The sequence below is a fragment of the Haliotis rubra genome, unplaced genomic scaffold (assembly GCF_003918875.1).
Source record: "Haliotis rubra isolate DU_JTF1 unplaced genomic scaffold, ASM391887v1 Scf569, whole genome shotgun sequence".
NCBI classification, from domain to species: domain Eukaryota; kingdom Metazoa; phylum Mollusca; class Gastropoda; order Lepetellida; family Haliotidae; genus Haliotis; species Haliotis rubra.
In genome coordinates this window covers 471041-487935 of record NW_025767267.1, presented here as the reverse complement: position 1 = coordinate 487935, position 16895 = coordinate 471041, and the positions used below count along the sequence as shown (strand labels likewise).

Sequence of the window (16895 nt, the reverse complement as noted above, 5' to 3'; positions counted from 1 at the left end):
AGTCCTCTTACATCTCTATGACGATGGTTGTTCCAGAAATGGATGTTACCATGGTTGGCGACACGGGGGACGTGGATCGGCTTGCCGGACTCAACTGCTGCAAAACTGGAAATCAAACAACATCTTTCTGTCAACAACATTTTATGAATGAGTGACTGAAAACAACAATTAGGAGATAAACATCATGTGTTGGTCAATTTCCGGGTGTTATTGAGTATTTGAAGCAAGGGAATATTTAAATACTCAATAACACCCAGAAATTGGCCAACATATGATGTTTCAAGGAATATTTAAATACTCAACATTGGCCAACACATAAGCACAAAAGTAAACCATGGGTTTTACTGTCTGCACTCATTGACATCGAGTACGGGTACAGCAGTGAAGTGTCATCAGCCGGCCGTTTCAGCTGGTTCCCATGGTAGCATCTGGAACTGCTCATTTGTGACGTCATTCCGACTTTACGTCACAATATGATTTGAATAACGTCACCACTGCTGATGACACAACAATATAATTATGTGTCAATACACAGTGAATAGTCTTGCAGTTTCCGGAAATCAAATACCATTCAATCATGTTTTCCAACCAATCAGATTAAAGAACATGGAGACTTTTGGTTTACAACTATCAACAACATGTTGTGAGTCAACAACTCTGTCAACAACATTTTATGAGTGAGTGAGTGAAAACAGCAACTATCAACAACATGTTGTGAGTCAACAACTCTGTCAACAACATTTTATGAGTGAGTGAGTGAAAACAGCAACTATCAACAACATGTTGTGAGTGAGTCAACAACTCTGTCAACAACATTTTATGAGTGAGTGAGTGAAAACAGCAACTATCAACAACATGTTGTGAGTGAGTCAACTCTGTCAACAACATTTTATGAGTGAGTGAGTGAAAACAGCAACTATCAACAACATGTTGTGAGTCCAACAACTCTGTCAACAACATTTTATGAGTGAAAACAGCAACTATCAACAACATGTTGTGAGTAACAACTCTGTCAACAACATTTTATGAGTGAGTGAGTGAAAACAGCAACTATCAACAACATGTTGTGAGTGAGTAACAACTCTGTCAACAACATTTTATGAGTGAGTGAGTGAAACAGCAACTATCAACAACATGTTGTGAGTGAGTAACAACTCTGTCAACAACATTTTATGAGTGAGTGAGTGAAAACAGCAACTATCAACAACATGTTGTGAGTGAGTAACAACTCTGTCAACAACATTTTATGAGTGAGTGAGGAAAACAGCAACCATCAACAACATGTTGTGAGTGAGTAACAACTCTGTCAACAACAATTTATGAGTGAGTGAGTGAAAACAGCAACTATCAACAACATGTTGTGAGTCAACAACTCTGTCAACAACATTTTATGAGTGAGTGAGGAAAACAGCAACTATCAACAACATGTGTGAGTGAAAACAGCAACTATCAACAACATGTTGTGAGTCAACAACTCTGTCAACAACATTTTATGAGTGAGTGAGGAAAACAGCAACTATCAACAACATGTTGTGAGTGAGTAACAACTCTGTCAACAACATTTTATGAGTGAGTGAGTGAAAACAGCAACTATCAACAACATGTTGTGAGTGAGTAACAACTCTGTCAACAACATTTTATGAGAGTGAGTGAGTGAAAACATCAACTATCAACAACATGTTGTGAGTGAGTAACAACTCTGTCAACAACATTTTATGAATGAGTGAGGAAAACAGCAACTATCAACATGTTGTGAGTGAGTAACAACTCTGTCAACAACATTTTATGAGAGTGAGTGAGTGAAAACATCAACTATCAACAACATGTTGTGAGTGAGTCAACAACTCCGTCAACAACATTTTATGAAATGACTGAAAGCAAACACTAACAACATAAAGCATCATCAACAGTCTAAGTATACAATGACAACAATATATAACCATGTGTAATATCAGGTTTATACTGACACTGTGATCTCATGATACCTGTGTGTTTGATGTTGGATGCCAGGTGAGGAATGACAGAACACATCATCAAGCGTAATCACAATAAGTGGGACACGATAGTGTGTATTTGACACTGCTGGCAGTTAAAATAACTGTTCGAATCCAGAAACCAGATTTCTGGATAAATATAACATTCCATGTAGTATCTATTAAGTTTCACACAATATTGTCTATTAGGCGAGGTTGCCAAAGGCATTACGAAGGTACTAAATGTATACCTGATTCCCTTCATGTCCTTGTGGAGGACCTTGGTGAGGACATAGTCTGCGTCCTCTGGAGTTGAAGCGACATATCTCAGACACACATCGCCCCGGGCTGGGAAGTGGACGTTACGTTCCAGCATGGCGATGTTGGCGCTGATGCGTTTGTTGTTGCCGTGAGCCTCAGCATCCTGTCAAAGCATAATAATAAAAAGTCCATTTATAATGCACCAGTTTCCATTCAACGACTCTCATGGCCCTATATTATTATAACTCAGGTCCCCTTACACAATATACACAAAGAACAACCATAATGGACCGTTCATAATTTATGGCTAGAGGGGGTGATGATGATTTTTATGGAGAAGCATGTACAATGTGAATGACCCCCCTAGAACATGTGTAAAAAATTGATGACCCCCCCTAGCTGCCCAGAACAAAATGGGTGACGCCCCTTAAAATCATCATCAGCCCCCCGAGCCATAAATTATGAACGGTCCCTAATGCTAAGATAGTTACTCTCTTGTTGTAATATAAATTTATTACAATCATAACTATAGTCTGTTTGCAGTGAAAACGTACCGATGAATGTCAATTTAAACAAAAAAGTAAATCGAATAAGATGAAATTAAGATTGCGAATCCTCATAATTTTACCTTGCCAACTGAACATATAAATCTCAGAATTTTATTCAACTTAAGATAAAACTTGTTTAAGAAACGATCACAGTTTCAAATTGCTATTATTGGTTTGTATTACAAGGGTGTATGAACATTAAATGAAACACCGGTACATGTAGAGTTAGTCTAAGTTAACGCTCATCACGAACCGCACGTGCATTGTTTCACTGTTCCATCTACTGCGCTCACCCCCTTGTAATACAAACCAATAATAGCGATTTGAATGTATGATCGTTTGTTAAACAACCTTTGTCCTACAATGAGTCAAATTCTAAGATTTATATGTTCAATTGGCAAGGCAAAATTATGAGGATTCACAGTCTTAATTTCACTTTATTTGACTTACTTTTTTGTTTAAAGTGAAATTCATCGGTATGTTTTCACTGCAAACAGACTATAGTACTCTATGATAAACTTTGCAGCAAGGTGCTCTCAGTTCATGGGGACTTAGTGATGGAATGCTTTTTACTTTTTACATCTAATACCACCAGGTGCTCATATCGGGTGTTGTTTATAGCCGGGTGTTCATCATACCGAAGACCCGGGTTCAATTCCCCACATGGGTATAATATGTGAAGCCCATTTCAGGTGTCCCCAGTCGTGATATTGCAGGAATATTGCTAAAACCAATGTAAAACTAAACTCACTCACTTTCACGTATGGAAGAGCCTCAACAACATATTTTAATTTAACTTCATTAATCCCTGAATTGAAGTGGCAGAAACCTCAGTCAAATTTATGAAGCTAAACATCAAACAGGAAGTACATTATTGCCATGGTTACCATGCTTAATTGTAACAACAAAATTGAATGTGATAGACGGGTTGAGGAAAACTATTCCCGGATGAAGGCACAGACTGACATCAAAGCTGGTTGACTTAAAGGTTTAGTCTCGTTTAAGTACTTCAACATTCATGAGCAGGTCACACAAAGAAGATGAAACAGTGAAACTGTCCTCATGGATCAGTTCCTTCAGTTCCTGGAACTGGAAGTGATTTTATGGCATCTGATTGGTTAACCAGCAATTTGTTTTGAGCTTATGTTTCCATAACTCGACTGAGTTTGGTTTTACGCCGCTTTTATCAATATTCCAGCTACATCACGGCGGGGGAACACCAGAAATGGGCTTCACACATTGTACCCATGTGGGGATTCGAACCCGGGTCTTCGGCGTGACGAGCCAACGCTATAACCACTAGGCTACCCCTACGCCCCTCCATAACTCGAAAAGAAACAGGTCCTGCATGGTAACAGACCACTGTTTCCTGATTCGTTGATGATGGTGTGGGTGGGGTTGGTTTGAATTATTGTGGTCAGTGATGTCACTGATTTCATACTGTTGTCTACATATTTAAAATACCAAAAGACGTTAAAATATGGTACTTGTTGGTCCCTGCCTGGCGCTCGGCATTAATGGGCACAACAAGGACTGGTCGGCTCGGAGTCAGTATAATGTGTCTGAGTGGGGTATTCATGCTTCACTGCGGCATGGTATCTCAGTGGGCTAGCACTATAAAACCAGCTTAAGTCTGGGCTAGTACAAGCAGCTGCACATACAAATACACACGCATGCACGTTGTGATATGAGTGAAATATTCTCAAACACGACGTTAAACCCAATTTCACCTCACCTCACATATTTAAAAAATAATTAAATACAGTGTCTCTGATGTTGTAAATTACTGATGTGTCTTAATTGTTTGTGTTTAATGAGGTACAAACTTAATACACTGTGGGCATACATTGAGTGTAGAGAATGGATACAGTATGAGTACAGATTGCATACAGTATTCTCAACATCACTTACATCACTTGCTAAAGTCAGTTCATACTGAAGTCTATTTGTAATTGATTAGAAAATCTGTACATTTTTCCAATAATTTCACAGTTGGGTTTTTAGTAGAAAGTCAGGTTTTATGTCACTTTTAGCAATATTCCAGCAATATCACGGAGGGGGACAGCAGAAAGGTGCCTCACACGTTGTACCCATTTGGGGAACCGACCCAGGTCTTCGGCATGATGAGAGAAGCTTAAACCACTAGGCTACCCCGGATATTTAGTAAGTAAAATGTTTACATGCACATCAGAGAACATATGCTGTCAATGCTGTTTATATTTTCTCAGTGTTATCTTTTGTTGTTTTCAAAAATGTACACAGAACACCCCATGTGTGAGAAATTGACTTGAAGATGGATACTATGTGTGTAAATCTATAAAAAATGTAATTTTTAGAGTAAAATTGATATTTTATACTTATCCTGACTCATGCTCTTTTTGCTTGTCTTCTTCTTCTTGCGAACATAGTGGAACACTTGTATCTCCCTAATTGAAGCTCCCTTCAATGTAAAATCACTAATTAGTACACCACGAGTTACCTCCCTTCCACAAGCGCGGGAACGAGGGCGCCACCTCTACCCATGTGCCTCACTCTCTCCTCATATACTGAGCCCAACATTTGAATTTACAGGGAAATCCAAAGTGTTATGTGGGGAGGATGGGAGGGCTTACCTCATGAGTCAGGATAAGTATAAAATATCAATTTTACTCTAAAAATTACATATTTTTCCTTATCCTGACTCATGCTCTTTTTGCTTGTAGAATCCTACGGAAAAGGAGGTGGGAATATATAATACTTTGGATTTTAATAATTAGTGATTTGAACTGTGATGATTGTAATAACCCTATGGGAACTTCATAAAGGCACTGAACTGATGAATTCCTGCTGCTAACTTATCAGCTGCCATATAAAGGTTATTACAATGTACTTATTACAATGTACTTATTATGATAAAGTATATATAACATTAATACAATGCTTAAGACTAATAGACTTAAGCTTGTTAAATGCTAGTATAAACTCCTTAGAGTTTGTTAGCTAAATTACTTTAAGATATAAACATAGTACTAAGCTTAAGATATGCTTAAACTTAAGCTAATTATATAATAGCAAAACTCTTTAGAGTTTGTTAGCTAATATACTTATATGATATAAACATAGTGCTGAGCTTAAGATATGAATAAGCTTTAGCTACATATATAATAGCAAACTCTGTAGAGTTTGTTAGCTAATATATTTTTACAATATGAGTATAGTACTGTGCTTAAGATATAATTAACTTAAGCTACATATACAATAGCCAAAACCTCTGTAGAGTTTATTAGCTAATAGACTTATATTGTAACCATAGTATTAAGCTTAAGATATGATTAGACTTAAGCTAAATGTATATAGCAAAAAACTCCTTAGAGTTTTTTAACTAATATACTTTTTATGTTAAAAAACATAGTACTGAGCTTAAGATATGATTAAACTTAAGCTATATATATAAAAGCAAAACTCCGTAGAGTTTGTTAGCTAATACATTTTATAATGTAACCATACTGCTTAAGATATGATGAACTTAAGCTAAATATATAATAGCAAAAAACCTTTTAGAGTTTTGTTAGCTAATATACTTATATGATATAAACATAGTATTGAGCTTAAGATATGAAGGAAACCTTAAGCTACATATATAATAGCAAAAACTCCGTAGAGTTTGTTAGCTAATACATGTTATAATGTAACCATAAAGCTTAAAATATGATGAAACTTAAGCCAAATATATAATAGCAAAACTCTTTTAGAGTTTGATAGCTAATATACCTATATGATATAAACATAGTACTACGCTTAAGATATGAATAAGCTTAAGTTACATATATAATAGCAAAAACTCCGTAGAGTTTGTTAGCTAATACATGTTATAATGTAACCATAAAGCTTAAAATATGATGAAACTTAAGCCAAATATATAATAGCAAAACTCTTTTAGAGTTTGATAGCTAATATACCTATATGATATAAACATAGTACTGCGCTTAAGATATGAATAAGCTTAAGTTACATATATAATAGCAAAAACTCCGTAGAGTTTGTTAGCTAATACATGTTATAATGTAACCATAATGCTTAAGATATGATGAAACTTAAGCCAATTAGCAAAAAACTCTTTAGAGTTTGTTAGCTAATATACTTATATGATATAAACATAGTACTGAGCTTAAGATATGAATAAGCTTAAGCTACCTATATAATAGCAAAAACTCCGTAGAGTTTGTAAGCTAATATATTTTTTATATAATATGTGTATAGTACTATGCTTAAGATATAATTAACTTAAGCTAAGTATATAATAGCCAAAAACTCTGTAGAGTTTATTAGCTAATGCATTTATAATGCAACCATAGTACTAAACTTAAGATATGATTAACTTAAGGTAAATATATAATAACAAACTCTGTAGAGTTGTTAACTTATATATTGTATGATGTAATAATCATAGTACTGTGATGATAAAAGAACTTAAGCAAATTATATATAGCATGTAGCTATTTAGTACTGTTATAAGATAAGTAGAAATCTGTAAGATTGACTTATCTTCTCGAGAACTGTCAACTGTTGTCTTGAGGACCCTGGAACCCGAATTGGTGGATACCTGAGGCGTCCTTGGCGGTGATATCTCTCAGATAATGGTTGGCAACCACCATATCGGATCTCCAGAAATAACCCCTCCATAATTTCAAATAACATTTGTGTAGATCAATTGTAGAAGTTAAGCTCTAATATCATGAGTATTAGAAGCTCATGGAGGGTCGGATCGGGTCCATCAGTCTTGTAGGCACATAGTATGACAGTTCTGATCCAAGGAGATGGTAGTACATGAGACTTCAGTCTGCGTAACTTGAATATAGAGGAAATAATCTGATGCATTTTTCCCTCCTGTTTGGTTCGGTGGAGATAAATTTACAGTGCTCTTGCTGGCCATCGTGATAGAATCATCGTATCATGAAGTCCAAGTATGTCATCCAGGCGTGTTCATAAACCTCACTTGTGAGGTGTTGGAGCACTATATACAGATCGAAGTTGGGCGTGAAACTTCCGTTTAATCCTCCAATCAAAAGCTTAAGTAGGTTTACTCACCATCTAGTTGTGTTAGTAGTTTGATGATGAAATTCAGTTGTAGACTGAGGCGGCTGTGGATTTAGATCCACTTGTATTCCGTCGTCTAGGTAAATTAAACTCGAAAGTCCTTGGCGATGTAGGTGCACAACCAGGTGTGTCTGTCCTCGTTGAACTTTATGTAAAATCGCCTGACTGCCGTGCCTCGTCCTAACTTGACAGGGGAGGTCTCTAACCTGAAGAAAGCAGCCCAATCATGAAGGTTCAGATTAACTGGACTGTAAGGAGGCTTGCTTTCGTTCACTGATATATAGTTGTCACTTGTAGCGTGAGTCTTGAACTGTGAACTAAGACCGACCTCTCGTGGAGTGGTTGTCCATCAGCGGTCCAATCAGAACAAGGCATTTTGATTCTGTAGAATACCAGCTGTGATGTCACCGGTGTAGCAGGAAAAACCTTGTATAAAATCTTGCCGTCGTTTATATTAGCATAATCGTCGGTCTTCACCGTAGCTTTCGAAGTTACCCGGTGACCGTGTTTGAGGGTTAATGGTAGCAGCGAAACCTCGGTAGCGAAATACCTCGCTCTGTAATATTAATGCTGGGTAGGTTATTTTCCTGGCTGTCGTGAAAGTAACTTCAGTTTTGGATATAATTCCGACTTCCTTATATAAAGGTACAATAAACTTGCAAGTTGTCAGCTTGTAGACTGTATACATGAATGTATCGTCATAATTGTAGAATTAAAGCTGAACTTGTTGTACATATTACTTCTCAAGCGTTGGCGATTATGAGTTATACTTTCGCTGTAACAGGTTGCTGTTCAATTTCGATATTGAATTGTCTGCAGATCTGCGTAATGGTCGCATGTAGATAATCGTATCGTAGTGTGGGATAGCATATTCTAGCAATCTATCACGGAAAGTTGATTTCTGTGAATATCTATGAAGCGTCGTTGACTAATTAATATAGCGGCGTTCTGTGTTGTAAATAGCCTGTGCAATTGTCTTGTAGGCTTATAGGCGGCATATGGCATACAGTTGATAGACACTTTATCGCGATGTCTTGAGCGGACTGGCCAGTAGCTATATATGGCGAGTGGCTGGTATATGGAGACCTTGGAGGATACTTCCTCGGTGAGCGCCGGAGACTTCCGCGAAGCTCTCGAAGTATCCTTCTAGATCTTCTGGGTGAAGCAGACTTGGAGCCACTTAGCCTTAGCGACCTTGAAAGGTATCGAGATCAGAACCCGATCAGTATATATATATGTAATTTTTAGAGTAAAATTGATATTTTATACTTATCCTGACTCATGCTTGCTTCGTGAGCGACCTCTGTGTTCAACAGGATGTGGGGTCGTGGCGCTTCTCCTCCGTGGCGTCCCTTGTAACTGGTGAGGCTCTAGTTCCTTGGCGGGGCTGACCTGGGACTTCCTTATCGAAGTGTCTAGAGTCCGATCAATATATGGCGTTAGCTTCATACAGGGTGTGGTTCTTGCTGGTTCTGCATAAGTAGAGCCGAGTAGATCATCCTATCATCTTCAGAAGTCGTGTCCGCGAAATCTGGTGATAAGAATCTCATTGATCGTTCTAGATCTATTAAGGCCAAAGAACATCGCCTCTGGCGTTTGAACTTACATGCCTTTATGGTAGGCTGTGTCCACATTCTGTGGCACCGCGGCAATCGAATTCGTCGGTAGTAGGGTGGCGGCGTCTACATCGTCTTCCTTCATCAGGTATGTCTGCGCTGAGTTGCCACTCTTGGGCCGGTGAAGATAAATCTAGGTTGTTTACCATCCAATATCTTATCTCAGCGTCTGAGAAGATGATGTCTCCATCATCTTCTGTACCAACATCGGTGATGAGAGGTTGATGCTCTTCTGATGGTGACCTGTGTGCTGCTATCTCTATGTCGGGTGGCGCTGCCGACTTGTGTGGTGACCTGCGAGGTGATCGGCGTGGTGATGTGCGTGGAGATCGTCGTGGTGAGCGGCGTGGAGATCGTCTAGGTGATCTCGTCTATGGGATGACCTTGAGTCCGCATCTGAGGATGAGGCGAGGGCGGTGGCGATCTCTCCGTCTTCGCGAAAGCCTTCGAACTGTACATCTGGGTCGCCGTCGAGGTGGTCTGTGACTTCCTTCGAAGGCTGCTTCGTCGTGGCTGCTTTCGCTGACTGGGGGTGCCTCTGGGGTGTTGTCTGCGTTGCTCAGGCCCTGGGCTGGCTGCTTCTCCCGTCTGTAGTGGCCCTCCATCATGGTCATGATCTGCATAACAGCTTCGTCTGGGATGGTCTGCGGCGAAGTGGTGGTGCCCTCTCTGCGATGACAGCTGCTGAGCCCTCAGGAAGTCGTCTGACATCAGTGTAGAGACATCAGGCTGCATGGCGATCTCTGCTGATGTCACTGGTAAACTTCTTGTGGCGTCGCCGGGGATGATGATCGGTTGATCATCGTAGAGGCCAGTTCAGCGGCTGGAACAATCTCGGTTGAAAAGTCCTAGTAGACTTAGTTGATTTCCCCTCAGAGGTCGGCGCTGCCCTGGGGAGTCGCGAAGTCTGCGTTGAGTGTTAGTAGCGGCGGGACCCTCAGGAAGATCATCGAATATCAGCGTTAGTACATCAGGCTGCATGTTGATCTGCGCTGACATCACTGTTGCCGACATCGGTCATTCTTTTGATGTACATCAGGTATGATGATCGGCTGATCATCATACAGGCCCAAATCTGCGACGGGAACAATCTCGGCTGAGAAAGTTCTAGTAGACTTCGTTGATTTCCCCTCAGAGGTCGACGCTGCCCTGGGGGTGTGAAGTCTGCGTTGAGATGCAGTAGAAGCCCTCTAGTCTTCGGCTGCGGCGATGGGATGTCTGGGGAAGCAGGGCGGCTTCTTGGAAGCGGCGGACTCGTCCCACGCCTCCACCACTCTAGCGGAATACCAGGCGGGAGGGTCGACCAACCGCAGTAGACTGGCGAGGGTTCAGGTGTATCAGTCATGGCTAGACTCTGCATCGTGACCTATCTGCTGCGGCGTCTCAAACATAAAGTATTTATTTATTAAAGGCAGAATTGGATAAATTAGTACCGCAACTGCCGCGTGAATAAAATGAACATGGCGCCAGTACAACTAGGGCATATTAAATCTTGCGGATCAGCAGCAGAATAAAAAGCGTAATCTGCAACAGTACAGAATTTTCATCAGCGTAATCCACAGAACAAACATGGCGTCCATTGAATAAACAGTAGAAACCGACTAAATATCAATATATAATTGTTGAAGGATACTAGCTAAACCTCTATAGATGTCTATCTGAGGGTAACTAACTAAATATAATCCAAGGATATAGTGTGTGGGGAGACACAGAAGCTCTCGTCCAGCTCACTGGGCGAAGAAGGAAGAGTGAGGCACATGGGTAGAGGTGGCGCCCTCGTTCAGCTTGTGGAAGGGAGGTAACTTCGTGGTGTACTAATTAGTGATTTTACATTGAAGGGAGCTTCAATTAGGGAGATACAAGTGTTCCACTATGTTACTTAAGAAGAAGACAAGCAAAAGAGCATGAGTCAGGATAAGGAAAAATTGTACAAAATCTACTGTCAAAGCGATATCTCCTAGGAGATATTGTTTGATCTCACACAAGCAATATCTCCTGTGGAACACAGTTTGGGATGATAAATCTAATGTGTCTTAATTTGTTTTGAAATACAGATTCCGTACATATAGGATAAAACATGCTTGATGATTTTCTTGCCTTGGAGTGACGGACTTCTTGCTAGAATATCCTTGGGACCGAGCTATTTTCACTAAATGCAATCCATATAACACAAATATTTGTGTTGATATTCCTGCCAATCATCTCTCACCTCAATGCTGCTGGCTAGGAACTCTATAAGATAGTCAAATGAATCTCCTGGGATCTCGTCAACCACCAAGTCAAAGAATGTCCGGAACTCTCTCTTGCTGAGCCTCTGATCGTGGTACTTGGACTGCTTGCTTAGTTTGTCTTTGGCTGGAAACAAGATGACTTGTTATTGGATTGACTGTTTTTGTGGGTCCGTGGTTTGGTGTGGTGTGGTGTGGTGTGGTGTGGTGTGGTGTGTGGTGTGTGGTGTGGTGTGGTGTGATGTGGTGTGGTGTGTGGGGTGTGGTGTGGTGTGGTGTGGTGTTGTGTGGTGTGGTGTGGTGTGGTGTGGTGTGGTGTGGTGTGGTGTGGTGTGGTGTGGTGTGGTGTGGTGTTGTTAGGGTGTGGTGTTGTTAGGGTGTGTTAGGGTGTGGTGGGTGTGGTGTGGTGGGGTGGGCTGGGCTGGGGTTGGGTGGGGTGGGGTGGGCTGTTGGCGTGTGGTGGTAAGGGCTGGGCTGGGCTGTTGGTGTGGTTGTGGGTAGGGCTAGGCTGGGCTGGGCTGTTGGGGTGCAGGTGGTAAGGGCTGGGCTGGGCTGGGCTGTTGGTGTGGTGGTAAGGACTGGGCTGGGCTGTTGGTGTGTGGTGGTAAGGGCTGGGCTGGGCTGGGCTGGGTGTGTGGTGGTAAGGGCTGGGCTGGGCTGGGCTGTTGGTGTGCGGTGGTAAGGGCTGGGCTGGGCTGTTGGTGTGTTGTGGTAAGGGCTGGGCTGGGCTGTTGGTGTGCGGTGGTAAGGGCTGGGCTGGGCTGTTGGTGTGTGGTGGTAAGGGCTGGGCTGGGCTGTTGGGGTGCGGTGGTAAGGGCTGGGCTGGGCTGTTGGTGTGTTGTGGTAAGGGCTGGGCTGGGCTGTTGGGGTGTGGTGGTAAGGGCTGGGCTGGGCTGTTTGGGTGGTAAGGTAAGGGGGCTGGGCTGTTGGTGTGTGGTGGTAAGGGCTGGGCTGGGCTGTTGGTGTGTGGTGGTAAGGGCTGGGCTGGGCTGTTGGGGTGTGGTGGTAAGGGCTGGGCTGGGCTGTTTGGGTGCGGTGGTAAGGACTGGGCTGGGCTGTTGGTGTGCGGTGGTAAGGGCTGGGCTGGGCTGTTGGTGTGTGGTGGTAATGGGCTGGGCTGTTGGTGTGTAGTGGTAAGGCTGGGCTGGGCTGTTGGGTGGGATGGGATGGTATGGGGCTGGGTGTGGGGGCGGGAGTGTTATTTGAGATAAAGCTAATCATCTGAATTGCACTCAGTCACAGAGTTCTATATAAAAAGATGGGATCTCCATCCATAGACAACATAAGATTCAGAGGGGGGAAATTTACAAATGTCAGCTTCTGTATCACGAGGAACACAACATTGTGGAGCATATTTTACTCCTTCATCAAGCGATGATGACGAAGTAAGGACACTCTCATGTCCCTCATATCCTCATAATACAGAATAAGACATCCATAAACACCCCCCGCCCCTCCTGGATGTGTATCACTTCTAAATGCCATTCAAAGATTATGCACAGTGCTGTGACATTATTCAAACCAATGAAAGTCACGTGAAGCAGATATCACTGACTGACTGAGTTTTGTTTTACGCCGCTTTTAGCAATATTCCAGCAATATCACGGCGGGGGACACCAGAAATGGGCTTAACACATTGTGCCCATGTGGGGAATCGAACCCGGGTCTTCGGCATGACGAGCCAATGCTTTAACCACTAGGCTACCCCACCACCCTGAAGCAGATATCAATCATTAATGACTTCAGCTACTAGACTTCAGTTCAAAGACTATCAACTTCACTTCAGAATTGAAAGCTCAGCTCATAAAACTGAACAACCATAAAATCTACAAGATGCCAAGAGTCAAGATGGAGCTAGCAGACTCAAAACCTTTCAGCAACAGGTATGTCCAAGTAGTCACAATGGACCTTCCATTTTAAGCCCCTAACCCTCAAAATTATTACCACATCCGTAGGACTGACAAAATATAGATGGAGGTAAATCCCAGCTCACCTCTGCTGATCGCTTCAGCTTCTTGGCCATCCTTGTACTTCAACATCACTGTCTCCACCTCGTCCAGGTCTAGGTACCCTGATCCGTCGTTGTCCCATCTCTCAAACAGGTTGTCCATCTGAACCTTGCGCTTGGAGGCCAGAGCTTCCTTCCTTGCCTGATGGATACAGTTGTCAAATATTTCAATGTTAAAAAAATAAACAATTTAACAATAATTAGGGCTGGCTATCTACATACATCATGAAGATTGTAAATCGTTAATTAAATATCAATTGATTATTGATAAATATCGAAGACGTAACTTTGAACGAAAATGGAAGAAAAGTCTGACAGAAATGAATATATTCACATCACTGGTGACTCATGACATATTTTTGCATTGATTACTAACAAAACAGCTTCCTGCACATAATTCAGAAGCAGAATATTATTAAAATCCAAACTTGGTATATTGTGTGAAAAATTTAAAACATTTTTCCATCACAAAAATTAAAGTATGATATTATCGATGACACAGTTTTCATATCGATAATCATTAATAATATTTTCTTTGGATGATATTTCCCATTATCGATCATTTTGGCCAGCCCTAGCAGTTTGTTCTGAAAACCCTATCAACCAGGGCCTAGATTTCCGAAGCTCTCTTAGAACTAAGATAGTCATAAGTGCCATACATTAACATTAACTTACTACTATCTTAGCGCTAAGAGAGCTTCGAAAATCTAGGCCCAGAACTGGAGTGTAAATCGGGAAGAACGCTGTAAGTGATGTGTATTAAGTCCCAGATATGAAGGCGCCTGCATTGTTTCAATGTGAGAGGAAGGGAGTTCCACAAAGTGACAGGAAGGTTACAAGTTTAAAGACAAAATTCTTCAAGTTTGAGTTTGAAACCTGCAACAGCAACTCATGATTTTACCGAAGCTTACTTGTGGGATACACTGCATTCAGATCTGTGAGATATTAGGCAGAAGCCTGTATCCACTGACATGAATAAAATTAATAAGCAAATAACAGCCAAACTATGCAAGTTTAGCTAAACAATTGATTGTAAAGATGTTCTTACGTATATATTTTAAAAATATATGTCAAATCTGGATGTTACAGTGTTAATTTCATAAAAAGACCTCTCAAAAATCAAATATGATTAAAAATAAAATAAAATTTTAAATTTGTTGAGGACCTTAATAATCATAACATTAATAAATCATGTTTTATTCTGTGATGTTTTTCACACCAAATCTAGGACTCATCTGTGAAAATAAATAAACTCTGGCCTTACTAAATAGAAATTGACAAGATGAAATGAACAAGCTATGTACAACCTTCAAAAGTCTGTCCAGTTTCTCCTCCTCTGTTTCTTCATAGCCTTCCTTGATGTACCTGAGCAGCGTCTCAAACAGTGCTCGCTTCGGGCCTGTCTCCGATAAATGTCTCGGTCAAATGGACAAACTGAGACACGTTCAGAGTGTGCTCGTCAAATGCTGACATCTGCGACTGTATACTGGTGACAGTTCCAGCTGGAAGTTGATATTGACAACACATATATTTTACCTTAAAGATGCAGAATGTTAAATAATTCGGGGAAATGATCATCGACAAACTTTAGCGAATTATTTGATAACTTTGCCCTACATTTTGATACTAAAGCTATCCAAATTAATCAATGGCTGTGAGCAAGGTCAGCACCTTGAACATATACTACTCACTTTGCTAAGGATCACATAAATTCCCAACTTTACTTCAACATAGATTTATAATTTGAAATTGTATCCATTTAAAACTAGATATATAATGATATGGTAAACCCTCTTTAGGCAAACTGCTACTTTAGTCTAACCTTATGCACTTGATACATGAGTAACCATAAAAATGGTTTTCATGGCACCAATCAAACATTTTGCAAATCATGGAACGAGTCATTGACAAGTACACAACACCTGTCAGTAGCAGGTATGGGATCCACAAGATGCAGTGACATACTGAAACCTAGGATCCATGCTTACAATAAGCTTCGATATTTAAACCAAATTAGACCCCACATCATAGTTTTCTGTTGAATCAATGGTTTGATCCTTAGCAAAGTGTGCATAGTATATTTCAGCTATATGATGTCATGTGGCAGGAGAGCCGATAGTAAACCAGGGCCCCTATTCTCAAAACGTTCGTAGGCCTAAGAACTTCTTAAAACCGTTCTTAGCGCTTACGAACTTCTACTATCCTATTCTCGAAATGTTCTTAGCCTTACGAATTCTTAAATTTAAGGAAAAAACTAAGACAGCTAGTAGGCTGTCGTAACTTGAGATACGCAAATTAAAGATGGCTGCGTTGATTGTTTTTATGAATGAGGTAGATTTAAAGGGTAACAGGGAGAGAGTTTACAGAAACCGGACGAGGTATTTGGATTTGTTGGACGATCAAGAGTTAGTTGGGACGAAAAGTGTCCAAAGAGAACACTATAATTGCATTTTATCTCTTCTATCAGGTTGTCCACCTCTGTGGCGGACCAGTTGGACGTGCGCTGCTTCCTTGAAGGAGTGCTGGGAATGCAAGACTTCATTATCCGGGATATCGTCTGCCTTGTTTGTAAACATGGGAATTCCCTCGTGCTTGTGACGTCACGGAAAACCCCCTACTAAATCTCCCTTTGAGACAAAGAGTTCCTTTCATAACTTACGAAAAGTTACTAAAACGTGACTAGTCGTGTTTGGGTTACGAACTCGATAAGAACGTTTCGAGAATAGGTCGTAAACATTTTCTTAAGAATTCTTATCTTTTGGCGTAAGCAGTTAAGAATTCATAGATCTACGAACGTTTTGAGAATAGGCTCGCAGGTTTTAATGGGTTTTTTAAAAACAGAATCAGATCCTGGCATGGCTGGGGAGACATGTCACCTCACACCACTTAGACTCTGTTTTTTGTCACTCAGTGATATGCCAGCTATATGATGGTCGTGTGTAAATAAGGGGCTTGACCACTTTTCCAAAATGACAGTGACTATTGAAAACTACTTTAAAATGTGAAGCAGACTGAGGATTCTGGGATCTTAGCCACCTTTGCCCATTTTCCAGGCGATGCAGTTCTGCTGTTAAACTCAGTGTTCTGTCAGCTGCCATGTCAGGTGGAAAATGAACGACCAAATGGCACAAATGTAAACAGCTGAAACTGAGACAAATTGCTGTACATTGCTGAGAGCAACCGTT

The 16895-nt window shown here is 40.9% G+C and overlaps 1 protein-coding gene across 1 annotated transcript in view; it reads right to left on the bottom strand.

The window, feature by feature from the left end:
* Positions 1-16895, bottom strand: part of LOC124254219 (EF-hand calcium-binding domain-containing protein 5-like) — a 38350-nt gene that overhangs the window by 9903 nt on the left and 11552 nt on the right. The window contains 6 exon segments of the mRNA XM_046688107.1: positions 12-105; positions 2225-2397; positions 11684-11829; positions 13696-13852; positions 15018-15092; positions 15094-15212. Coding sequence (XP_046544063.1) covers positions 12-105; positions 2225-2397; positions 11684-11829; positions 13696-13852; positions 15018-15092; positions 15094-15212 — 764 coding nt within the window.